Below are 24,582 nucleotides of genomic sequence, written 5' to 3'. Positions count from 1 at the left end.
ACAACAATTTCATCATTGTCGCTCGATGATCTATTTCAGATGCATTCATACAAGGTCTAGGTACAATCTGAAGAATTGCGATATGTGTGACGAAATCAGTATGATGGTGCTAAGTATCGCACCCAATTGTGGGGTTTTGTTGGATGGTCCAACAGAACGCGACAAACCTCGACGAGTCATCGGGGCACGTCGTCCGGCGATCCGCACAGCCTTCTACCGTCTTAAATGTTTAAGCCACCAGAGCCAGCGGAAAACATACTTGCCACTGTTCGCTCTGCGTAAGAGACGGAATAATCCAGTTATCAGCATATAACTGGATATAAGTGTGCGATTCAGGGTTTCTGCCTGATTCGCATAGAATTGTTTTCGATCATTTGGATCGTCCTATGGTGAGTTGAGTCCTATTAGCCATTCAATAGATTTGGATCGATCGAAGCAATTGCTGGAATATTTAGTCGAATTTCTAATGAATTTTATAGGGCGCCAGAAATTTCCGTTCGTAAATTTACTGCTTGACCCGTGTTGGCCATGGCAGCTTCAAGAGAATATCTGCCTTTACCTTCTGAAGAGGAGCTACGGACGCTCTATCCCTCAAATTTGGAATTGTTGAATGTCCAAGTCTTATTTAGACACGGTAAGTTTGTCTCATCGCACTGGTATGTATTGCGCTAATGAGCGTCGGACAGGCGAACGCACACCTGTGCGTGCGAGATTTCAAACTTGGGGTCTTGCCCCCTTCTGGCCGTTCTGCAAGATCGCTAGACAATTTACGCAGACAATTGTAACATATCCTAATGACGCGACTACTCCTTTTGAATACGTCCGGCGCTTGGAATCAGTAGCCAAAGGTCTTCCCAACAATGTGCCTGTTCCTGCATCCGGTTTCAAGTCTGGCCAATCAGACGAACTGTGCATGCTCGGCGAGTTGACAGATCTCGGTCGTGAAACTGGATTCAAGTTAGGAGACCGTCTGCGTTGGTTGTACATTGACAAACTGAAGTTTTTACCACCTTTATTTAATGACCATAAATACTTCTACTTCCGTTCATCACATATTGCGCGTTCCAACGAAACTTTACTTTCGCTATTTAATGGCTTATATCCACCTACGTTTCGCAAGGCTGGACTTAAGCCTACTATATATACGCGTCTTTTCCCGCAAGAAAACGCGTACCCGAACGACGAGAACTGCCGCCGTCTTTCTGAGCTAGGATTTATGTTCGCTGAAATTGCTGCGCACAGATGGAACCCGGTACTGGCAGATTATCCTTCTTCAAAGTTGACCGACGTGCTCCCGAAAGGTGTTGCAATTGACGGCAGCCCTCGAGCGTCAGGTGTGTTCGATACTGTCGCCGCCTGTGTCGCGCACAATGTGCCGTATCCGGAAGGGTTCAAGGATGAACGTGTCGTCAAAGAGATTCGCGAAGCTGTCATGGATGAGTGGTATTTAGGCGTGCAAAAGTCGAGAGAATATCGTACTCTGGCAGTGGGCGCTATCGCCGGCGACTTTCTGTACAGAATCAAGTTGGCTGTTAACGCCGACAAGGCAGCCCATGGGTCCAAACTGAAAGATTTGTTTTCTCCGAGAGAGAAGTTCGAAACGAGAGAGAAGGCGGTAAAGCTGGCTTTGTATGGTTCCCATGACACCACTATCGCCTCGCTATTGTGCGCAATCCAGGCGTTTGATCACCAGTGGCCTCCGTTCACATCTGACATCAGATTCGAGCTATTCGCCCACAGCAAGCCGGTAGAGGTTCCTAAACCCGCCGACAAACCGACCGTGTCTACGTCAGAGTCTGAAGTGATGAACACTCCTTTAAGACCTGCCGGCTTCGTGTCCAGCAAAACTAAGAGGGAATACTTTGTAAGACTGACCTACAATGACAAAACCCTTAAACTCCCTGGCTGTGCTAAGGAAGGTGAGCATTTACCAGGCGACTCATCATTCTGTACACTCGAAGCATTTGAGAAGGTAATCAACGAGTTTGTTCCGCAAAACTGGGAGTTGCAATGCCGCCAGAATCTGGGAAAGCCAGTTCTTGACAACCCAGAGATCGCCAAGGAGTTCAGCACGATTCCCCGCGTTGGCGGCGCGGTGATGTCCAAACCACAAGCTTGAATAGGCTCAGAGAACTTACTTTGTACTAATATGACTAGACATGTTTACATTAAAAGTTTATTAAATATCTGGACACTATTCTTGTAATATTTCAAACAGCAAACATGATTTATACATCATAAATTTATACATGATAACAAACAGTACTAAAGAATTCGAGTAAAGCACTGCAGAACCGCATCGATCCCAATAAGTACAGTAGAGAGACCTCTCAACAAACACGAGTGACGTGACAAAATGTCTGATAAGCTTACATACCCATAACATAAAACAAAACGCTTTAATATATAATTTAATTATTCCACGTTTAACATTATGCTTCACACATTGCTGTCCAATGGCTCGCAGAGAAACCTATCCATCCCGTCCGAGTCCTATCATGCACCCATAAAAACATAAACTCCGTAACATAGATCCAAATCCATATATGTACACATACATATATATAAATGGGAATCTCTATATATGTGCATGATAATCGCCTCTGGTCGCAGACCACTGTTCTACTATCTAGAATTATGTATCTAAAAGAACCGTCCAAAACGTCTACCTGCATTTCCAAGTCCCTGGTCAACCGCATCAACCGCGCTCTGGAGGCGGCCAGCGGCGGACTCATTATGTTTTCCAATCTTTTCACGCCATCCACCGTACTCTAGAACGATACCATTCGCACGTTTCAATGCCTCGCGAACGGCAAGCGACCATGCTCGCGAAAGCTCGTCATAGGCAGCATGCTTCAACGCGTTATTAGCATCCGCTCGCCATTCAGGCAATCGGTGAACGAGTGACGTCACACCATCCAAGAACTGAAGACAATTTCCAACTTGCTGCTCCCGCGGCGGTAAGAAATGGGGAGTGTAGTCGCTAACCGCATCAAGAAATTCAGTAATATGCGGTCTAACCCGAATATAAGCATAGTCGCCAGCCGGATCGCCCTTGTAGGGGAAAGCAGACGATATCCTGTCAAGATGTCGAGCTAGTAGCTCAAGACTGCTGGAGACAGTCGGCGTCGGTGCCATGCTACTTATTTCATCGACCAGATAGGCGTGCTTATCCGCTAGCGAGCATATTATGGCTTTCAGCGCCTGCGCACCCAGCGATTCTAGCTGCCGCGATAACGGGAGCGGACGGCCAATAATCTCAGTACGTGCCCGCTTGCTCGCAGAGTGGTGATGAGCGGCATGATTAGGCGAACTCAAGAAAACCGACTGTATAGCGCTGTGATGTTGATGTTGTTGCGGTAAAGGGGCAAGACTCCGTGTTCCAAATGCCGGCGAAGATTCAGGTGAGCCGACCATTTCGTCGTCCGAGTCATCATCATGTGAGAGTTTTCTCTTTTGGCCTGCATAAAGCACCGTTAGCACTGTTAATATAGCTGATACAGAAGTAGATATAGCATAGGTAAATATGAATGACTGCTTGACTCCACGCTCATATGTATTAATTCTACTCATTAGCTAGCGACGAAGCAGTAAAGGTCAAAGCGGAAAACCGGCAGATCCTGATGGACAGGAATCCATAATATTTCAATGGCAAACATTACAACTCCTAAGACTTCCCAGCAGATCCGTCCACAATAAAATGTAAGACTCACCGTATCTGAATGTCGGTGAGAGAATTGGCGATTGAGCTGTTGGAACTGCGTTGCTAGGCGACGCCTCTTTGGATTGGCCAGAGAAAGGAAAGCCCAAAAGTGGACCTGTTGGTGGCAATACAGCACTCATTTCCAGAAATATAAACCACACAAACCACAGATATTAACTCAACGCAATGTGATTGATGAAAAATATGACTGATGAAGAGGCGCAAAGTTAAGTAAATTCGGGAGAGTGCATGAAAGTGATAAGTGAGCTGAAAAGTGACTCGCACGGTCTGTGCCTTTGTTAGGCGCTGGTCCTGGGCGCCAGCCGACCGCTGCTCAGCCGCGGCGATGTCACTTTGATTCTCGTTGCCCAGCCAACGGCAGTTCATCTGCCACTAAGCCTCATCTGGTTGAGTGTAAACTGCGATATGACATAGATTTGTTTGGAGTTCTCATGCCTTCTTGGGGCGTGACATAAATTCTAGCCTCGTATATTGCCAATACAATTCGTTCAATGTTTGGAACTGTATAATTAACTGGTGATCCGTGGGTAGACCCTTACACGTTTGTGGGATAAATAAGGTCATACGTCATGTGATTGGATCCACATTATCCCAATAGAGGCATATCCTTCTGGCGATAAAAACAATGCCCAACAACAAAGAGCCGCAGAATGCTGCTCTCTCTCTGACCGTCGATATCTCCCATTACCCGGAGGTAACCGAACGAGTATAAGTCCGACAATAACGCGTACACATAGCTGAACGTTGTATTGACCTTTCTCCAACGACGTGAATAATCATCGCATAGTTGTCCCACGCGTGTTACTATTATCATGGATCAGGTTGCAATTGACTTTCTCGCGATGAGCAATCCCTACGACTTATCCATTGTGACTTATCCGTTGGCATGACTTTTGAGTCAGATGCCAGAGCCAGAGCTTTTGTGAACGCCGCATGCGATCAACAACAATTTCGACGTAAAGAATGGCGTAGTGAAAACAAAGACAAAAGTACTGCTTGTATGCAAGTGCAGCAGAAAGCCTCTCAACAGTGGTAAGCTCCCAATGGAAGTCGGGACTAAAGGAGACAATGGCATCACCCGTCAGAAAGTTGCTCGAAGCAGGCTCTGCGACTGCCCTTGGAGAGTTCGTTTCAAAAGACAACTCAATGATTCGTGGATCCTGACAGAGCTGGTCGACCAACACGACGGACATCAGATTGAAGTTATCGATCCATATGCTTATCCTGAAAACCGACCCGGGACTGCAGGGGCTCGAGCAACTGCGCTCGACTGTGTGCAGACTATTCAGCGTCGTTTAGTACCATTGCATCAGTGCTAAACTCGACTGACGGTTCGTCGCTGTTGGGCAGGGATGTTTACAATCTAGCATACGATCTACTTTCGCGAAAACAAGTCCTCATCTGCCCAATTCATAGAGACACTGTGGGATGAAGGTTACATCTACAGTATGAAAGTGACTGCGGACAACACTTTCGAGGTTTTGTTTTTTGCAAGCCTGATTGTGCAGAGGGCGCGTCTTTATGGGCCGACAGTCATAATCGATTCAACGTACGAGACCAACAAATTCCGCTTGCCCCTGGTGAACTTCGTCGCGGTCGACAATAACTTGCGGAACGTGAGAGTTGCCTTCTGCTTTGTCACCAACGAACAGACTAGTGCGTACACCTGGGCCCTAGAGCAACTGAGTGAGTAGAACCGTACCAATTCGCGCGGTATTGAATGAACCTAACTAACTGTAACAGAGACCATTGTGTTTCCGGATGAAGCTCCCAGGGTGATCATTACCGATTCCGATAGTTGTCTAGTGCGTTTCCAAGAGCCCTGAACCAGCTCTGCCGATGGCATATCGAGCAGAATATACCCAAGGACTGCCGCAAGTACTTCAACAATGTTGCGGACTTCGACGAGTTCATGAAAGTGACTCTGGCCATCGGCGGATCACTGGATAGCGAGAGCCAGACGAATTCGTTGGAAGAGCTAAAGCGCGACTTTGCGGCAGAGCCAGTGCACTACTTTCTGAGTCAGTGGTGGGAAAATGGCCAGTGTGGATGCTGGGCAGAAATGCATATTCGAAACCACCCGAACTTCGGAATAAGCACCACATCCCTAGTTGAAGGGAGTCATGGAGCGATCAAGAGAGGTCTGACTTCGTCACTATACACAGCCGGAAAAAACTGAACCGCCAAGACAATGACAGGGCGCAGCATCTCAGTATCGAAGGGTCCAACGAGGCATTGTTTGTGCGACTGGAAATTACGAACCAGATCGAGACGTCGAAGCTGTGCACTGCGATTTCCCGCTCTGGGCTCGAGCTGGTATACGGTGAAGTAATGAAGAAGGTGCAACAGCAGCAGGAGGACGGCTCATGGGAAACTTGCACATGCTCAGCTTGCCATCGTTACCTTCTCCCTTGCTCTCATAGGATCCAGCTGGCCGTCCCTATTTCCGTCACGGACAGTCATCCTCGCTGGTGGGTGTATCGTGATTTTCCTCCCGTCAATGTCGTTTCGGCATATAGATCCTGAAATACTCTTAGGCCTCAACGATCCTGCAGCTGCACTTCAGAGAAAAGGCCGTCCAAAGGGACACGCCGGCTTTATCAGCAGAGGTTGTTCAAAAGACCACAGACCGCATCGAGGAAGTCAGGCGATGTGGGTCCTGTAAAATGCCTGGGCACAATCGTCGGAAATGTCCAAAACCCTCAAGTAACGTGACAACTACGGAAAATGAGGCGGCAGAAAAAGAACAAGATCAGGTTACGTTGCAGCAGTTAGGGGTGACCGATGAAGCAGAGGTACAAGAGGACGAAGAGATTGCCAGGCCACGGCGACGATCATCGGGATGAAGAATTCGAGGAAATGTGGTCTGACGTATTCTCCCTTCTTGAAGATTAAGATGTTAAAACAGTGGACAACCATATGCACATTGATGCGATTAAAGTGAAGTGTAGCGGAAATGTGGGAGTGGAGTGGCTTGTGATGGCTGTGGCAATACATGTGGCGGTGTAGTACAGGTACAGTCGCTCGACAGAAGAGTACCGCCGTCAATTTACACTAGTCCCACAAAGGAATAGTTGGTTTACTCTGCATGCATCTCCATAGGAAAACATGGTGTTAGGCTATCAAAGGTTGCCATGGCAGCAGCATTCAACGTTCAAATTCCCATGTGGCTTGAGCCTCTCCGTAACCATATCAGGGCCAGAGGCACAGCCACAGCTCCGGGATTAGCGCGCCATAGGTTTGGTGCTGCCATCCGAAGTCTAGATTTGCATTAGCAGACGAGCGGTCGAGACAAGATTGAAAAACGCGCTCCTCGGACCACAGTCCCTCTTTCGTCTCCTGTCGCCATTGTTCTTTGTTGGGTCTACGACGGAGTAGTTTCAAATTGTCGCTGAGGTTTATGAATTGAGTTGTGACGGGTATTCAAGGAACACTTCAATAGAGCGTAGCCGAGAAGAGTCTGTTTATATCGCGATATACGCTGGTAGTAGTATATTCACAATGAACGTGTACTCCAAGATACAACGGAATAAGGATGAGGTCTTCAGTTTATACACCACAGGGCCATTCTACTTACCTATCAAGCCGGAAAATCATTCTCCCCTTCGCATATCGGACTCGTCAGATATATTGGGAGATACTCCAACGATCCAATCTAGTGCAACGGAAGACGCGTCGTCATCAGATTTTCCTGACAGTAGTCCGTCCTCAGTACTGTCGGCTTCTGAGACCTCATCGAAGGCCAATAGCCCGGAGCCAAATTATCCAGATGAGCTCTCTAAGCGGTTAGAATTCTTTTGGACTTACCAAGAAGAGCCGCATCGGACAAGACGAATGCAAATCTTGAAGGCTCATCCTGAGGCATGCCTGCACATCTGTATCATTCCACATATCACTTATTAACATCTCTTACCAGGTTACAAAGTTGTGTGGTTATGAGCCTTTGACGAAGTACGTTATATCCGGCGTCGTTGCTCTTCAATTTTTGACAGCTTACCTCCTCCGCAATTCTCCGTTCTTCTCGCTGAAGTTCCTTCTTACATCTTATGTTATTGGCGCTACCGCAAATCAGAATGTCTTTCTATGCATTCACGAACTTAGTCATAATCTGGGATTCAAAAAGCCCATCCACAATCGATTATTTGCAATATTCGCCAACCTTCCTATTGGAATTCCATATAGTGCGAGCTTCAGGGTAGCTAGTCCCACGTTGTGGCAGCTCCAGCAGAACACTAACGTCTATGTAGCCATATCACCTTATCCATCACAAACACTTAGGCGATGCATCTCTCGATACCGACCTGCCGACCACGTTGGAGGCTTTTGTTCTTCAGAATGTTGCCGGCAAAGCCTTCTTTGCTACGTTCCAAATCTTTTTCTACGCTATCAGACCAATGTTTGTAATGAAATTGCCGTTCACATACATTCATCTGCTTAATGTGATCGTCCAATTGGTTGTCGATTATATTGTTGTTAAGACGTGGGGTATGAAGGCCTTACTATACTTCATAACCAGTAGCTTCTTGGCTGGTAGTCTACATCCTTGCGCGGGTCACTTCATTGCTGAACATGTATGTACAACATTGTTGTGTATTCAAGTCCTTGGATTCTAACCTGTCAGTACGTTATGGATGTTGGCCAGACTGGCGTTAACTCAGATATTCCTCCGCCTGAGACATACAGCTACTACGGAGTCTTGAATTTGTTCACATACAATGTTGGGCTGCACAATGAACATCATGACTTGTATGTGCCCAGATTTTGCTACCCCTCTTTGTCCTGTCGCTAACAAATTGGAAGCCCTTTTATTCCATGGACTCGTTTGCCGCTACTGACCCAAATTGCGTGCGAATTCTATGAGCCGCTGCCATATCACAAGAGCTGGACGAAGGTTATTTGGGACTTCGTACTTGATGACAAGGTGTCGCTCTGGTGTAGAGTAAAGCGTGGTGTGTCTAGCGGCAGTATCCAACCGATATCCGCGGCGAAGAAAATCGACAGGGCAAAAGCTGTCCGGGATGATGACAATGGAGATGAAGATATAGAGAAGAGCCTTCGAAAGAAAAGTGCAGAGTAGATGATACATCTTAGAATTTTTTATTTATTGCGAATCATATGACTTCCGGCTTTTGTCTCGTGCTCTTGGGGCGGGTGGCATCAGGGTAATGGTACTGAATAGATAGGATGGACCAGATAAAGTGAGGGAAACGTGATTAATAGAATTAGTATTGGGACGATTTCGATTTTGAATGTTATGAATCAGGAATATGCTTCACCTATTTCAGATCAGGGCTGATTTTGTTTAACAATAGCACGACTTCAAAATTATATGTACATAGATGATTGAAAATGGGGAATGGAAGCCGGAAAAATTTGGCTATGCAACAGACACCACATATATATATATATATACTCGCGCTATATGTCGAGAGCAAAACAACCCTCGTTACCATGGCGTCGCTCGGGGTTAGGGCAATTGGACAACCCGCCCAGTGGTCGGTCGATCGAGACATATCCACCGTATCTGTTGCACATCACCCTGGGCATACTTCATCCAATTGGCTGGTTGTTGAAATTCATTTTCATTAAATTGGCTGTTAACCGTTAAGAACCTTAACGGTGAGGCCAGTACACCTCCCATAATATGGCTGTCCAATACGTCATCCTCCTATCACGGCAAGGCAAGGTCCGGCTTGCGAAATGGTTCCTCACGCTTTCGTTGAAGGAGAAGTCGAAAATTGTAAAGGATGTCTCGACATTAGTATTAGGCCGACGAACAAAGATGTGCAACTTCCTGGAATATAAGGGTTAGTTAATTGACAGTAATTCATATTAGGAGAGTGTAACTAATTTAGTGTCCATATAGAGAGCAAGGTGGTTTACCGACGATATGCATCGTTATTCTTTATTGCGGGTGTAGATTCTACAGATAATGAACTGATCACCTTGGAAATCATCCACCGATATGTAGAGCAGATGGATCGGTACTATGGCAATGTAGCTCAACTCCAAGTTTCGTCTCCGCGACGACAAAAGACTAACGTACATATCTGCAGGTTTGCGAGCTTGATATCATATTCAACTTTCAAAAGGCATACTACATTCTTGACGAGTTATTACTTGCTGGCGAGCTGCAAGAATCATCGAAACGGGACGTGCTTCGACGAATATCACAACAAGACGCTCTGGAGGAAGCCGAGGGCGATGAGGAGAAGTTTAGTAGGTTAGGAATTTAGCTTCCTTTAATTGCTATTCTATGTCTTTGTTTCATAAGTTCGTAATGTGTGTATTTAGCTTGTACTAGGCGCATTGCACCAATGTAATTAAATGGGCTTTATAGTGTATTATAATTTAGAGTGTTTGCCCAACTGCTGCCAAGACCCAGACTTGTCTTTCAAGACAATTCCTAATGCCGTCATTCTCTAATGTCTATTTTGTTTTCTTTTAATCTTTCTTCCTTTTGCTTTGATTACTTTGATAACTTGTGCGCACATACTGATGAGATTTTGTGCAAAATGCCACGGCTCCGACGCCGTCGGTTGCAATTTCAATTAAATCAAGATTGATGCCATATATCAGCCAACTTCCAGGTCTTACGTCCTATGATGGTTCCGCGTCGTTGCCAGCTTCGGCCTCAGGTTCGTTATCAACTTCGTTTTCGAGTGGACGTGGTCGGTCTTCGGGAAGCAGGACGGCTAGCAGCCGCGGAGAGTACTTCGGTTAAGCCGATTGAATTTTTGTACGATTTTGGGGAAACAAGATCGACGGACATTATTTTGACTGATTTGCAACTGGTGAATATGAACATGAACGACGGCAATTGGTGGGGGAAGTTTGTACCTACATCTAATGTTGGTGGTATTAGTTCGAATATCTAGAACATAAATGAGACGTATCTATAATACAAAATATAAAGTACACGATACATGTATCACAACAAGCCCTGCTTTTTAAGATCATTGTAAACCTTCTCGCTCATGACGTTTCCTTCGTCGTCCTCCACCTCAACTGCTTGCTCACGCATGCTCTCTTGTGCTCTTCGTTCCTTCTTTATCTTCTCCCACAACGCCAACGCATCCTGAATGCTTGTGATCTCTCTGAATAAAGCGGAATTCTGAATACCTAGACACCTCAAACCATGAACATGTCTGGCTTCCATGAAATGCTTATCAAACGCTTTTCTTCCCATATATACAAAATTGCCGCAAATCTCACATGGATACTCGACACCGAGACCATGTAATTTCCATAACCAAAATGGAATTGGCTTTCCGTCCCATCCTATTGGCAACTTCAACGGGTTGTATATCTTTCCATCATCTTCTTGGTCGCCCTCTCCATCATCTTCGTCACCACCGAACTCCTCGCGCTCTAGCGCTTCCATCTCTAATTGTCGTTCTCGAAGGGTCAACGCAGATTTCCGCTCAACATTGATTTTTGTCTCTTCGCGAACCTTGTCCAAGGTCTCCGCTAATTTTTTAATTTCATATTCTCGTAGAGCGATCGCCTGTGCCTTCAAATCTGCCGCAAGTGAAGAGGCTCCATTCACCGCAACTTTCTCCTTTAGCTCTACATTCTTCTTGTGCTTCTTTCCAGACAGATGGCCATCATAAACAGTCTGCTTCTCGAACATTTTCTCGCAAGCATCGCAATAAAAACCGTCAGGAGTTGGATTACTTCGCTTGTGATTCTCCGCACTTCCATTCTGCTTCAGCTTGTTCTCCCATTCCTCTTTAAAATTCTCCTCAATCTTTGCAATCATACCTTCCGGATCATTGAGCGGTTGGGTGCGTTTTAAGAACCCCTCAAGGTACCCAGACAAGTCTGTTAGGTATTTGAAATAATCATCGTCCTTTGGAGTGCGGGACATTTGCTCGAACTTGTCAAAGATATCAAGGTACTGAACATACGGCACATGGGTTACTCCTCGCAAGTTGAGATACCGTTCATGGAAAGCGATCAAGTCGAAATATTTTCCGAGTCCCTCCTCACCTGTAAACATTGTATCGATCGTATCTAAATCCACAGAATCATCATCCGTACGTCTCTTCTTTCTATAATTCTCTTCAAGATTTTCGACAGGCTCGTTTGGATACCGCCGATGGAAATCTTTGATGCTCTTCAACTGTTTGTAGAACTCATCAAACTGAGACAGTTCTCCGCCCTGAAGGTTTGCCGTCTCGCGCGCTCGTTCTCTGAAACGCTCTGTCAGCGATCCATGGCCCCCTTTTGAACAATAAATCAATATACATACCCGCGTGAATCTTCGAAACTGTCTAGCAAAAATTTACTTTGCTGCTGTATGCGGTCCAAGAAAGACGCTATCTCGTGCTCTTGTGAAATTCTGTCACGGTGCTACATACAGTTAGCTTGCTGCAAATTCGCTAATCAACGCACAGAGCGGACAACTATCAGACAAGAAAGAGAGTAAACTTACAGTTCTTGGGTTATCTAGGAGGCGGTCTGCAATAGCCTTCTCAAGTCTATCGAGATCTATAGAAAGTTGGCGTTAGTGACTCGAAGTTGATTGAAGTCCGAGCAGAAGCAACACGTGCGGAACTATATTTTTCAAAATGATGACACACCTTCTAGTGCATACCGTTGACCCTCTAGTATCGACATATTTGTGTGATCGAGTGTACGTGCTGAAGCGTGAATCGCGATCGTGTGCCAGAAATGTGATGATGGCTGGCAGGCAATTCCAACTCCGTCGGCTGATGTGTGTGACCGGCGGCAAATGGGAATTACACTAGCCACGTTGATGTTCAAGCCGCGCCACCGTTTAACTTAAATTGGCAGCAGTCCAGCCACACTGCCTTTTTGATGCACCAAAACTTCGAGCCGCTCGATGTCGGATTCTACTTCGTCAATATCTCACTTTAGTTGCCAAGCGTGGGATCCACTGCTCCAATGATCGACAAGAAGGCTGGGCTGACTACCGTCTTATGGGAAGGAGGCACATAATTTATGTCGTGCGATCCTCCACTGTCAGAACAATGAGGATCGATTATAACTCCCACTGGCTCCCATCCTCAGCCTTGCATAGTGTCCTTCATCATTCTTCATCCCTCCACATCACCCGGCAATATGGAGCCACTACTTGCTCTTCGGCCCGCTGACGACATCTTAGGTTATCAGCCGCACGCACAACTTGAACGACACAACGCACTGCGGCGCCGCGACGGAGAATACAACTTGAGGAAAAAGCTACCGAAGATCAATCAGAAGGATGAAGCGTGGATTCGAGAGCTGGTTAAACCCCCATCATTAGAGAACCTGAAACCGCAATTTGCAACAGAACAATGGCAGGTTCCCGATCCGTCTCGACATTTGACGTGTATTTCAAGTCACCAGAGCTTGCCGCTTGTCGCAGTTGGTAGTGGCGGACACGAGAAGAATTTGTTTATCTACGAAATAACAGTATCCCCATCGGGGTCACAGTTTTATGTGAGTCCTTGGCTTTTGAGATTTGTACAGAAACTGACGATAATGACAGCACCGACAAACCGTTTCTCTTCCGCATATATATAGTCTCTCATGGGCACCACTAGGTCGCTTCAATTCCGACACAGTCATAGCTTCTGGCCATCGAAACGGTGTTGTTCACCTTGTCAGTCTTCCAGACTCCGCCAATCCTTTCCCCGCTAGAGTTCTGAAGAGATTTAATCATGCTGTACGAATCAGGTTTATTTTCATAGTTGACCCTTTGCTAAGTGCTTAATATAGGATCCTCTACGGGCATCCGTAGGCCCAATTTCTCGAATTTCTCATTTGGAATTTACAAGCGCTGTTTGGACCTGTGTTCCAGACTCTTCATTAGTCACTCTATACGGCGAGTCGCTATATCTTTGGGATGTAACGCGAAACGATCGACCGATGATGTCGCAAAGGGTAGCTACAATCAGTGGCTTCCACGCCTCTCCGTTCCGTGATGGCATCCTTGCTCTCAATGGTGCGTTTGGTATTGCACTTCTTGACGTCCGGACGAAATCGCGGGGACTTTTAAGACCGAAAATTGCGAATCACTCGGAATCAACGGCGGTCAAGTGGTCACCATATAACTCCAACTGGGTTGCATCCGCACATGAGGATAGTAAGATCCGGATCTGGGATATACGAGCGGCGCAACCCTTCGCGGAGTTGTGCGGACATTCAGATATTATCAATGCTGTGAGTTGGTATCTGTACATGGACCTGGTTAATATTTGGTTAACTTTACTTATAGCTCGAATGGTCTGCAGCAAATCCCAACGAGCTGATGTCTGGATCGTACGATCAGAATATAACAATGTGGGATATTACCAACTCTAAATTCGCTTATGATTCTAGCAAGTCCAAGGAGAAGTACTTCTCGACGTTGGAGAAGCGTGATGATGCAACGCTTATTGCTTCCGACTCTGTAGAGTCGACATGCAGACGACGCGCTCTTTTCACTATTCTTGAAGATCCCAACGATTCCGTAGTTGGCGAGAGCACTGAAGGAGTGAAGTCTTATCGCCAGAGTGCATCAGTACTCAGGCTTGCATCGATTGATGTTACGACGAACGGTAAGGAATTTTGTTCGATTAACACAGACGGTATGATTGCGTTGCATCAGATGAAGGGAACGTGTTCAGGCGAGGAGGAGAAGGTTGCTAAACGGCGCATACGCAGAGAGAAAGTCTCGAAGATTCAGCCACAAGCAATGGAGTCATTTAGACAAGCCAAGAGATTGATATAATAGTTGCTGGATTTATTTTGCATTTTGGTTAAACGGATCGTGCTTTGTTGTTTGTAGCTTAGCTTCTACGTTTTGCTATTGTTTTTATACTAAAACAGATGATCTACAGAAACCAAATATATAGACAGCAAGTACGGGTCAAAGTGTGCAACCCAATTAATAGTCTGGGTACCTCCTTGCGCCGCATCAAAAGTGGCGGTCGCAAGGGTCGTATCCAGACAAATAACTTATAACTGCCTGATTGCCGGAGAAGTAGATATATAAACTTCTTTTGACTTTTTGTCCAGAATGCGAAATTGTCTTCAGCCGTCGGTGCAAAGAGGATCTACAACAAAACTCGGACAACTGACATGTGGGTTCGCTGTTGGATTAGCAAGAGCCCTAGCCTTAGTCACAGCCACGCCACATCGGGCCCACGCAAAAATTGCTGAGTACACGACGCCGCGTCCGGCGAACAGAAAAATTGCTAGCGCTCGGAGCAACTTTGGTCAGTGGGCACCATCGCATATTACTCATTTTCTTCCCGAGCTCCTATATCTGCGGTTCTCTTCTCTTTTCCTTGTCGCCTCACTACGATATTTTGTTATATTCGAACTAGGATAATATTACCTACAAGATGCCGGTTTGTTATTTTGATACGGCCCGGAAAATAAATGATCCTGAAGGTGGCGTGGATAACTGTTCGCACTGCCTTCATTGAGATTCGGGCTAATAATCATTGTCGCCGACAAGGTTAACGATAGCTTAGATGTATATTCAAAATCCTCATTTGGGCGATAGGCAGCGTCCAGAAGATTGGAGAAGTACGTTTTTGCTTTGGTATTTACTTTTTTGCTGCACTTCTGCGCTAAGATCTCCGTCGTGGATATATCGAAGAAAATCTAACTCTATTGCCTAGTTCGCGGATATGACCCTATTACAGCTCCTGATCTACTTCAGTCTGATATTCCTCAATCAGAAAAGTCAAAGAAAATTGTTCTCAGAGGTCGTGAAGAGGCTGTCAAAATTATCGACGGTGACGACGATCGATTGCTAGTGGTCATTGGGCCCTGCTCGATTCATGATCCGAATGCTGCTCTGGAATACTGTGACAGGTTGCAGCCTCTAGCAGAAGAATTTAGCGAAGATCTTTTGATTGTCATGCGCGCCTACTTGGAGAAGCCAAGGACAACGGTTGGCTGGAAGGGTATGTCACCCACGGTTCGAAAATTATCTGGGTAGCTCACTGTATTATAGGTCTAATTAACGATCCGGATATCGATGGAACTTTCAATATCAACAAGGGTCTTCGAATTGCCCGGAGTTTGTTCGTTAGACTGACTGAGAAGCTGCCAATCGCTGGTGAAATGTTGGATACAATTTCTCCCCAGGTTCGTTGATCAATTAAGTTTTGCTATTTCAATATATGCTAATAAGCACATAGTTCCTTGCTGACCTTTTCTCTGTTGGTGCCATTGGTGCTCGTACGACCGAGTCTCAGCTTCACCGTGAACTTGCATCTGGTCTTTCGTTCCCTGTTGGTTTCAAGAATGGCACAGACGGCACTGTCGACGTCGCCATCGACGCGATGGGAGCGTCTGCCAACCCGCACCATTTTCTTTCAGTGACCAAGCCAGGTATTGTCGCCATTGTTGGAACTGAAGGAAATTCGGACACTTTCATAATTTTGCGAGGAGGCAAGAGTGGTACAAATTTCGACTCCGCTAGCGTCATGAATGCCAAGGAGAAGCTGATGAAGGTTGGGTTCATACAAAAGAAGCTTCGTGAGCAAGAGGAAAAAGCTGATGTTCCGCGACCTGATGATCCGGCCAGACACTTGGCTAGAATCATGGTCGACTGTTCTCATGGGAACTCGAATAAAGATTACAATAATCAACCTAAGGTTGTTGATGCAATTTGCGAACAGTTGCGTAGAGGACAAAGAGGAATCATGGGCGTGATGATCGAATCCTTCTTGGTGGCTGGTAAGCAAGACAGCTGTTTGAAGGAGCAGGGCAAACCTTTCGTATACGGACAGAGTATCACGGACGGATGCATCTCGTGGGATACCACCATTGACGTTCTAAAGAAACTCGCGGATGGAGTGAGAGCAAGGCGTGAGTACTTCTCGACGCACCCCGACAGCGCCAGCAATGGCGATAATAGCAAAGTCGATTCTTCGAGTACTTCAAACGGACGCTTGAACGATAATTCGTTGCCGGGAAAGAAGCGCCCCCATTCGGATGTCGTCTAATGTTCTTGGTCTGCATTTTAAAATTTTTGGGTTTGTGCTAATGTATTGAGTTGTTTTGAGTTGGAGCTGAAAAGTTATTGGATTTGCGGGATAACTGTTAGCTTGTGATAGACTTGCCAGACTTTTACCGTGGTGTTAAAGCGCAGGTTCGACGTGAGTGTATACTATGTTGGTAGTTCATGCTGTGTCTCTCTTATTGTCTTTCTTATACTATGGTAGCCTTAAAAATCAGATGGAGAACGGTAACTTGTACTTATAATGACAAATGTATCAATCAAAGGAATTCTACAATAAACTTCGACGAAGGAAGCCAGTTGGATGCAAAAGTGTAGCACCAAGCTAACACCACAGAAATTACCTTACTCACGATCCTCTAATACTGATCATAAGGTCACATCAATCGATTGAGTCCGCAAAAATCATTTTATCCCACGCACGCCGCTTATCCTCTCACGTTGTCACTGCTTACTTATTCAGAACGGCAACAACATCGTCTATCTTCTTCGCCGCCCAGCTATATCTCTGATTTGGAATCAAGAACGGTCGCAAGTCGAAACGATTATCATCAGGTGAATAGGATTCGGCATGGTAGCTCGGTGTAATAACTGTCATCTTATGCCTATTAATGGCATAATAGAAGAAGAAATTCTTGACTTTTGTTGCGATCTGTTCCGCAGTCAATCGAGGCGTCCATTCGTGGTATAACTTGATGAACATGCTGTAAGGTCCACATTTATCGATCTTGCGGAGGCGGCCAAAAATCGAGAGTTCTTCGTACGTCATACCCATATCCGCCTCGTCGGACTGCACATAGGTTTCTGTAATCGGTTCGAGTTCAGCAGTAGGAGTAGCGTCCAGGAAGGACTGCAAAATTGGCATGTTGAACTCGTCACGCGCATACGCTATAAAGCGCTTCAAATCCGTTTTCGATATGCCACCTATAGGATTAATATCTGCAGATGAGCAATCGTACTTTGTGAGGTATCCCCGTAGACACTCGTCCACGTTCGCTGATCCTAACACGAGCAAGCCTCCCGACTTTCCTCTGACCCAAGGTAATAACTGCGCGAACAGGTACGCGAGAACCATTCGCAGACGTGCTTGAATATTTTGCAGAGCGAGATTTTCGGTATCTGAACCCCCATGAACGCGGAATAAAGGCTTCTTGCCGGTGACAACAACAAAAATATCACGGACGGCCGACACAGCAGTGTCCATGTTCAAATCAACGTGATATGACCCAATCTCGCTTGCAAGACGGGTAGCACGCTTACGGGTGTCGAAAGACGAATTTTCAGTGCCCATATAGCTCGTATGGAAGATTCTGCCAGCAAATTCGACGGGATCAGTGGGAATATAGTCGTCGGCAGCTGTCAGACCAACTGCTCGCCGGGCATCGTGAATCACAGCCATATCGTCTTCATCGCACGCTTTGACCACCATACGACACATTGAGTGCACGATAACTGCAGTGGAACACGAATCAATCCCTCCAGACAAGGGCAAAAAAAATCCTGCTGATTTAGACCTGCGTAGGTAGTCCCATAGCCAGCAAGCAGGACCTAACGCGATCTCTTCTTCAGGCGAATGATATTTTATCGGGCGTGCTGCCGTGGGAACAATTGTCGGATCGAATAATGATCCAGATTTCGACAGCGCGAAGTTAGCATGGACGCGTTGATATGAAGCTGTTGTTCTACTCTGTAGACCGTGCGACATCAATGAGCGGTATGATCTCACGTCTTCAAGATCAACTGTCGCAGTGACAACTTCCACGTCTGTCAATGCGAACTGTGATCCTTGGCCAACGACATTACCGTTCACCACAATGAGCGGACAGCCATCATAGTATAGCCTGTCACCGTCGCATCCTCTCTGATTGGCATATAAGTAGATGCCGCCACATTTTGCTGTTGCCTCTGTGATCAGATTTAATCGCAGATCAAGCTTACGCAACTGGTGATGCGAGCCTGACGAATTGGTAAATATCTCAATTCCATCCAGTGACATGTCAATATGCGGCGCGTCGGGAGTGAATAGCTCTTCACATGTCTCTGCTCCTACAACACAATCTTGAGCAGCGAGCACTGCATCTCCAAAGTCGACTTCAGTCTGACCTGTGATCTCGGTGATTATTCGGGGAAGCGCATACTTCTCAACGTGGCGCAGACGCATCCACGGAGTGAAGTACCTCATTTCGCGATAATTCCCATCATTGGCGAGCCAGAGCTTCGGGCGAATGAAAAGAATGCGGTTACTGTAAGAGATCATGCGACAATTGTATCTGACATTTTTGTGAATCACTGGCATTCCTACATCGAGTAGAATATCCTGGCAATCTTCATGCTGAAGCAATTTCGCGTACATTTCCCACGAATGCAAATAGGTGTCACCTTCTAAGAAGTGATCAAGACAGCCATATCCACTGCAGGATGATTGGCGAATTAGCGGAAAGACGTATTTATATTACAATATAACTACATACGTGATTTCTAATTCCGGACCCACTCGAAGAGAAGCACCTTGAGCTTTGGCTTGGACAATAGAAGATACAATTCGTTCGAGGTTCCCCTCGAAATCGAGGGCCCATTGATTAAGAGCGCTGCGAGCGGCAATGGACGTTAGAATAATCCTCTCATTTAACAATGCGAAGCGGGGAAGAGAGTGTCGTTAAGCGAGTCTGTGGAACTGGCTGCAACTTAGTACATTAACGACTTACCATGTCGCAAGAGTCACAAAATGCCCCATGTTGACTTAGAAAGCGCTGATGGAACTTATGATCTTCGGTGTATACATAGATATTTAGCTCTGCCTCTGACGTCTAGTCGCCTCGAGCAAATGTCCGCGGAAATGTGCGTCATTCAGGTGTTTAGTACTCCTGTGATTCATTTGTGATACTATCACGTGAACTTAGTGTGTGATCTCTGTGACCACCCAATGCTATCAGTCAAGGTACATCTGCGATATAATAAAGACGAATATGCCACAAACGCAGCTAAACTTGTAATCGATTGGCTGAGAGAGACCGATATGCGCACGGTCCACTGGACTGCAAAATGGCGTCAACCCTTACCCATGCAGGTTCGGTGGATGAGATGAAGGCTTTAGTTCACTTAGCTCCCACATACACACCTGTGTCATCAATCTGCGTCTCCCTTATCAACTACCGCACATATACAATGGTATGACAATTCATTAGAGAGAGTTTTGGAAGGATTATTGACTTGGTGTAGGCTGGTGCTCTCGAAAACGCTAAGCGGCAGCTCAAAAAGGCCCTGGACGGGTCTGAGGGAGAATATGGTAAGTTCAAGCGCTTTGTGGGTTCTCTCACAGCATTTTCTGACCAATGCCATATAAAATGCAGGTGCCGTTTTCTCAGTTTCTGGACCTGTCGTTGTTGCCGAGCAGATGATTGGTTGTGCTATGTACGAATTGGTATGTCTTTCTGGCAATTTACAATATTGCGCAAACGATTTACTATATGCGGGACGCTCCATTTGGCAGTCTCGGTTGAGCGGCAATACTCATTCGATATCTTCAAATATATAGGTCAAGGTTGGTCATGAGAGCTTGGTCGGCGAGGTTATTCGGATTGAGGGAGACAAGGCCACTATCCAGGTTTACGAGGAGACCGGTAAGTCAAAATGAGTTCATGATTATTCTCCCTTTTCTGGATCGTGAATGATAGCCTTGAATTCAGCACCCATAGTTAATCTTTACTTGTAGCTGGTGTCACTGTGGGTGATCCCGTCTTGCGTACCGGAAAGCCACTGTCGGTCGAGTTGGGTCCTGGTTTAATGGAGACTATTTATGATGGTATTCAGCGTCCACTGAAGGCTATTCAAGAGCTTAGCGGTTCCATCTACATTCCCCGTGGTATCGACACTCCCGCTCTTGACCGGTCAATTGCCTATGCTTTCACTCCTGGTAACTTGAAGGTCGGCGACCACATTACTGGTGGTGACATTTTCGCTTCCGTCTACGAGAACTCGCTTCTCACCGACCACAAGATCATCCTTCCTCCGCGTGCTCGTGGTACCATTGTTAACGTTGCTGAGGCTGGTAACTATACCCTTAACGACACTGTGCTTGAAGTTGAGTTCGAGGGCAAGGTGTCAAAGTACTCCATGTTCCACTCGTGGCCTGTCCGTGTTCCCAGACCTGTGTCTGAGAAGCTCACTGCCGACTATCCTCTCTTGACAGGTCAGCGTGTCCTTGATGCCCTTTTCCCTGTCGTCCAAGGAGGCACCACTTGCATCCCTGGTGCTTTCGGCTGTGGCAAGACTGTCATTTCTCAGTCACTCTCCAAGTACTCTAACTCCGATATCATTATTTACGTCGGATGTGGTGAGCGTGGCAATGAGATGGCTGAAGTACTTATGGACTTCCCCGAGTTATCTATTGAGATCGACGGCCGCAAGGAGCCTATCATGAAGCGTACTACGCTAGTTGCTAACACCTCGAACATGCCTGTCGCTGCTCGGGAGGCCTCTATCTATACTGGTATCACTTTGTCCGAGTACTTCCGTGACCAGGGTAAGAACGTGGCTATGATGGCTGACTCCTCTTCCCGATGGGCAGAGGCCCTTCGTGAGATTTCCGGCCGTCTCGGTGAGATGCCTGCTGATCAGGGTTTCCCCGCTTACCTTGGTGCCAAGCTAGCGTCTTTCTACGAGCGTGCTGGTAAGGTTGTCACTCTTGGTAACCCCAAGCGTGAGGGTTCCGTCTCCGTCGTTGGTGCTGTCTCTCCCCCTGGTGGTGATTTCTCCGACCCCGTCACTGCCGCTACTCTGGGTATTACACAGGTCTTCTGGGGCTTGGATAAGAAGCTCGCCCAGCGAAAGCACTTCCCGTCAGTCAATACCTCACTCTCTTACTCCAAGTACAACAATGTCTTAAACAAGTTTTACGAGGCCAACTATCCTGAGTTCCCCGGTCTCCGAGACAAGATCAAGGAGATCATTTCTGATGCCGAGGAGTTGGAGCAGGTCGTTCAGTTAGTCGGCAAGTCTGCTCTGTCTGACTCCGACAAGATCACTCTTGATGTCGCCACGTTGATCAAGGAGGACTTCTTGCAGCAGAACGGCTACTCCACGTATGATGCGTACTGTCCAGTCTGGAAGACCGCTGCCATGATGAAGAGTTTCGTCCTTTACCACGATGAGGCTCAGAAGGCCGTTGCTTCTGGCTCGAACTGGAACAAACTCAGAGAGGCTACTGGTGATGTTAAGTACCACCTCTCGTCATCGAAGTTCTTGGAGCCTTCCAGAGGCGAGACTGAGATTATGAGCGAGTTCGGTAAACTGTACAATGAGATTCAGGAGAAGTTCGCGGCTGCATCGGAGTAAAAGTAGCTTATAGTCATTGGAAGGAAATAAAGAGTTGGGAATGAATGAGTGGTTCTTTTCGATACATCGCGTACTATTATTTTCGTTTGTTTTGTATGCTTCATTGAATCGTATAGGTTCTGCTGTCTTCATTTTGTAATCATATTTCAAATTCATTAGTTTTGTGACCTATCAGCTCTTGGATCAGAATACTAGGATCATTAATTATCAATCTTTTGCATGTACGACGTACGTACAATGAACTACGATGAATTGATATAGTATGTCGAAACTTTGTTTTGCACGCGGACTGTAGGGTACGTCGATAAATTCGAAGCGCTGTCAATATGATCGACATCTAATAGATCATGTTCACCAGCAGATGGAACATTCAATTAATTACAATCCACTGGCCATGGCGCAATTCATCAATACTCAATCTTTATCGATTTGCAGTCTTTACACAGCTTTGATGACCCTCCGTCTCTGATCCACGATGGCGAACGTATCGTCAATATAAGACGTCGTTGTAAGTTCTGCCCACTCCTGCTGTTGAACCCCGTCGATGAGTCGTTGGACTTTTGTATCCTCATCCTCTGGTTCTTGCTCATCGTCGAGATACCCGACTGTGAACGAGCCACGGTCGCAGATGAGAAGTTTTGCTCTGAGATCAAGTTCCGAGTCTTCATCTAGTGTGTGGTCGTCCCCTCTATCGTCAACCTCCACTATTGAGCGGATCCACTTCGCATCAGTCACACTGGTAAACGTTGTGCCAACGCGAGGAACACTGAGAGCATACGGATTCCTCCATTCAGCGTTCCAGATGTAGAGACAACAATCGTTTTCATTCCCAACATCAGCCAGATCGTAATTGTCGTATGTCTCGTCATCCTTAGCTTGCGAGTTCGCACAAATTATCAACAATAGGTGAGGCTTTTGAGGATGCCACTCAACTGATTTTATTTTGCGCACATGTACTAACACTGCGACTGGAGCCATTGTGCGCAAGGACCAGATCCATAAAGTTGTTGGTATGAGATCAAATCTGGTAGCGAGAAGGGTGCCGTCATTATTGAACTCCACCATACTGAATCCTGTCTTTGGTGGCGCATCTGTTAGACTGGACCGTAGTTTGGGTGGGCAAACGGGATAGCTCTGAACTCGTTGATCTAATGAAAAGTTAGAACCAACGATACGAAGGGCCGTGTTGGAAATCACCCACATTTAGAATGAACGTCCTTGCCATTGACCGGCTGCTCGACAAAGATTATCCTTTCCTTTGTATTGATTGAAGTTGAATGTTTTAATATAACAGTCTGTTTCGGATTAGCGTCGGACCGCGCTCCAGAACTTGTACCATACCTACCGGCGTAAATGTCCATGTGTTCAAGCATCGGATTACGCCATCGTAAGAAGCGACGGCTAACAAGTTACCGGCTGGTGACCATTCAATATCGCATACACCAAGCCCGATATCCTCCATAGCGAACACTCTATATAAGCCACCTAATGGTACATAGATGCCTACTTGAAAGTTTGTGATCGTGTCATACGTAGCGATCCATCTTCCATCGGGCGACCATTGGAATCCTTTCGCATCATAGAAATCCGGCAATCCAAAAGTTGACAGCGTCTCGAGTTCTGACAAAGGGCCCCCGTAAACAGATATTATGTCTTCTGATACAGGCCGACTAAGTATTGTAAGATGCCGGGTGTCTGGTTGAAATGAGAAGCCTGTCCATAGTTAGCCATTGGCTTTTCCGTCACATCAACAAACTAAACCTTTTGCTGTAAAATACTTAGGATGATATATTTCAACGCTTTCTCGTCCAACCAATGACCATACAGCAAGTGATACTTGATAGTCAGAGAACACTACAATTTCATCCGGTGATCTTCCCCACTCAACGTTCTTGATGGGAACATTCGAACCCCAACTAATCTGTCGAACTACGACGACCGATTTCAAATCATCGATGCCGTTGGATACAACATCCAACATTCCGTCCAAATCCCAAATTCGTACTTCGCCTTCATCATTGGCAGCAAATATTCGATGGATCTCATAGTCAAGTGGCTCATCAGACAATCTAATAGCCGCTGGTTTATACCATTTAACCATTTTGGGAATAAATCCGGGTGGTAGCTGAAGCTGCTTCTTTATCATCAACGACCGCGATGACCTGATAACAAGTTTGTACTGTTGTGAGACCGCATTTGCTGTTAGAGCTGTGGCTTTCGACACTGTCGCGATGAATTTGCCGTCGTATGACGCGATAGGTTGGCATAGCTTGCCGCATTCCCTGGACGCCCCTACTAATTCAGAATACTCCATAATCATTCTGAGTAAATGCTAGCTAAGACTGCCGTTTAGTGGTAGCAAATGTGTAGAATTTGGCCCAGTGTTGTGGATTACCGCGTATTTACTGAATTGTTACACCTTCATCGACGTGATGTTTACTAATCCTCAACGTGCGTTGCCGAGCCAACTGCATGACTGCAAACCTTGAGCAGTCCCAGCGAAATACATTGGGTTAGGGGTGTCCGGTCCCTCAACCTTATCTGGCCATTCCTTATA

At 46.2% G+C, this 24,582-nt stretch overlaps 11 protein-coding genes across 11 annotated transcripts; 7 read left to right on the top strand and 4 right to left on the bottom strand.

The window, feature by feature from the left end:
• Nucleotides 1-528: 528 nt before the first annotated feature.
• On the top strand, nt 529-2,119 carry V1508DRAFT_405066 (histidine phosphatase superfamily; the record flags this gene model as incomplete). Its single annotated transcript, XM_066938676.1, has 2 exons — nt 529-634; nt 687-2,119. 2 exons carry the CDS (start codon nt 529-531, stop codon nt 2,117-2,119), a joined length of 1,539 nt encoding a protein of 512 aa, XP_066794906.1.
• Nucleotides 2,120-2,158: 39 nt separating this feature from the next.
• V1508DRAFT_420125 (Cut8 six-helix bundle-domain-containing protein) lies at nt 2,159-4,014 on the bottom strand. The gene is made up of 2 exons (XM_066940701.1): nt 3,714-4,014; nt 2,159-3,461 (listed from the first exon to the last, which is right to left on the bottom strand). Exons 1-2 carry the CDS (start codon nt 3,841-3,843, stop codon nt 2,644-2,646), a joined length of 948 nt encoding a protein of 315 aa, XP_066794905.1. The 5' UTR covers nt 3,844-4,014; the 3' UTR covers nt 2,159-2,643.
• Nucleotides 4,015-5,636: 1,622 nt separating this feature from the next.
• On the top strand, nt 5,637-6,570 carry V1508DRAFT_405064 (uncharacterized protein; the record flags this gene model as incomplete). Its single annotated transcript, XM_066938675.1, has 4 exons — nt 5,637-5,865; nt 5,913-6,206; nt 6,244-6,300; nt 6,329-6,570. The coding sequence occupies 4 exons, from the start codon at nt 5,637-5,639 to the stop codon at nt 6,568-6,570; spliced, it is 822 nt and encodes a 273-aa protein (XP_066794904.1).
• Nucleotides 6,571-7,004: 434 nt separating this feature from the next.
• V1508DRAFT_388334 (fatty acid desaturase-domain-containing protein) lies at nt 7,005-9,102 on the top strand. The gene is made up of 5 exons (XM_066937865.1): nt 7,005-7,585; nt 7,641-7,919; nt 7,972-8,295; nt 8,346-8,470; nt 8,525-9,102. Exons 1-5 carry the CDS (start codon nt 7,226-7,228, stop codon nt 8,799-8,801), a joined length of 1,365 nt encoding a protein of 454 aa, XP_066794903.1. The 5' UTR covers nt 7,005-7,225; the 3' UTR covers nt 8,802-9,102.
• A 266-nt stretch (nt 9,103-9,368) lies between these two features.
• V1508DRAFT_356649 (AP complex, mu/sigma subunit) lies at nt 9,369-9,960 on the top strand (the record flags this gene model as incomplete). Its single annotated transcript, XM_066937001.1, has 3 exons — nt 9,369-9,531; nt 9,591-9,721; nt 9,781-9,960. 3 exons carry the CDS (start codon nt 9,369-9,371, stop codon nt 9,958-9,960), a joined length of 474 nt encoding a protein of 157 aa, XP_066794902.1.
• A 605-nt stretch (nt 9,961-10,565) lies between these two features.
• On the bottom strand, nt 10,566-12,463 carry V1508DRAFT_440295 (uncharacterized protein). Its single transcript, XM_066942251.1, has 4 exons — nt 12,310-12,463; nt 12,162-12,217; nt 11,979-12,079; nt 10,566-11,919 (listed from the first exon to the last, which is right to left on the bottom strand). The coding sequence occupies exons 1-4, from the start codon at nt 12,344-12,346 to the stop codon at nt 10,656-10,658; spliced, it is 1,458 nt and encodes a 485-aa protein (XP_066794901.1). The 5' UTR covers nt 12,347-12,463; the 3' UTR covers nt 10,566-10,655.
• A 348-nt stretch (nt 12,464-12,811) lies between these two features.
• On the top strand, nt 12,812-14,035 carry V1508DRAFT_356736 (WD40-repeat-containing domain protein; the record flags this gene model as incomplete). Its single annotated transcript, XM_066937003.1, has 3 exons — nt 12,812-13,171; nt 13,221-13,397; nt 13,451-14,035. 3 exons carry the CDS (start codon nt 12,812-12,814, stop codon nt 14,033-14,035), a joined length of 1,122 nt encoding a protein of 373 aa, XP_066794900.1.
• Nucleotides 14,036-14,917: 882 nt separating this feature from the next.
• Nucleotides 14,918-17,003, top strand: V1508DRAFT_420104 (uncharacterized protein). The gene is made up of 5 exons (XM_066940700.1): nt 14,918-15,066; nt 15,193-15,247; nt 15,343-15,630; nt 15,681-15,814; nt 15,868-17,003. The coding sequence occupies exons 1-5, from the start codon at nt 15,061-15,063 to the stop codon at nt 16,675-16,677; spliced, it is 1,293 nt and encodes a 430-aa protein (XP_066794899.1). The 5' UTR covers nt 14,918-15,060; the 3' UTR covers nt 16,678-17,003.
• Nucleotides 16,864-19,502, bottom strand: V1508DRAFT_388320 (uncharacterized protein). Its single transcript, XM_066937864.1, has 3 exons — nt 19,397-19,502; nt 19,163-19,279; nt 16,864-19,102 (listed from the first exon to the last, which is right to left on the bottom strand). The coding sequence occupies exons 1-3, from the start codon at nt 19,423-19,425 to the stop codon at nt 17,143-17,145; spliced, it is 2,106 nt and encodes a 701-aa protein (XP_066794898.1). The 5' UTR covers nt 19,426-19,502; the 3' UTR covers nt 16,864-17,142.
• Nucleotides 19,503-19,808: 306 nt separating this feature from the next.
• On the top strand, nt 19,809-22,489 carry V1508DRAFT_420098 (ATP synthase alpha/beta family, nucleotide-binding domain-containing protein). Its single transcript, XM_066940699.1, has 5 exons — nt 19,809-19,859; nt 19,911-19,977; nt 20,042-20,112; nt 20,227-20,311; nt 20,404-22,489. Exons 1-5 carry the CDS (start codon nt 19,857-19,859, stop codon nt 22,023-22,025), a joined length of 1,848 nt encoding a protein of 615 aa, XP_066794897.1. The 5' UTR covers nt 19,809-19,856; the 3' UTR covers nt 22,026-22,489.
• On the bottom strand, nt 22,181-24,495 carry V1508DRAFT_174424 (WD40-repeat-containing domain protein). Its single transcript, XM_066936112.1, has 5 exons — nt 23,787-24,495; nt 23,371-23,738; nt 23,227-23,320; nt 22,262-23,173; nt 22,181-22,193 (listed from the first exon to the last, which is right to left on the bottom strand). Exons 1-4 carry the CDS (start codon nt 24,343-24,345, stop codon nt 22,464-22,466), a joined length of 1,731 nt encoding a protein of 576 aa, XP_066794896.1. The 5' UTR covers nt 24,346-24,495; the 3' UTR covers nt 22,181-22,193; nt 22,262-22,463.
• Nucleotides 24,496-24,582: the final 87 nt, after the last annotated feature.

This window comes from Lipomyces doorenjongii (genome assembly GCF_038497915.1).
Source record: "Lipomyces doorenjongii strain NRRL Y-27504 unplaced genomic scaffold V1508scaffold_36, whole genome shotgun sequence".
In the NCBI taxonomy this organism is placed as follows: Eukaryota; Fungi; Ascomycota; class Lipomycetes; order Lipomycetales; family Lipomycetaceae; genus Lipomyces; species Lipomyces doorenjongii.
Note: the sequence above shows the minus strand (reverse complement) of the source record. Positions and strands in the feature narration are given on the sequence as shown.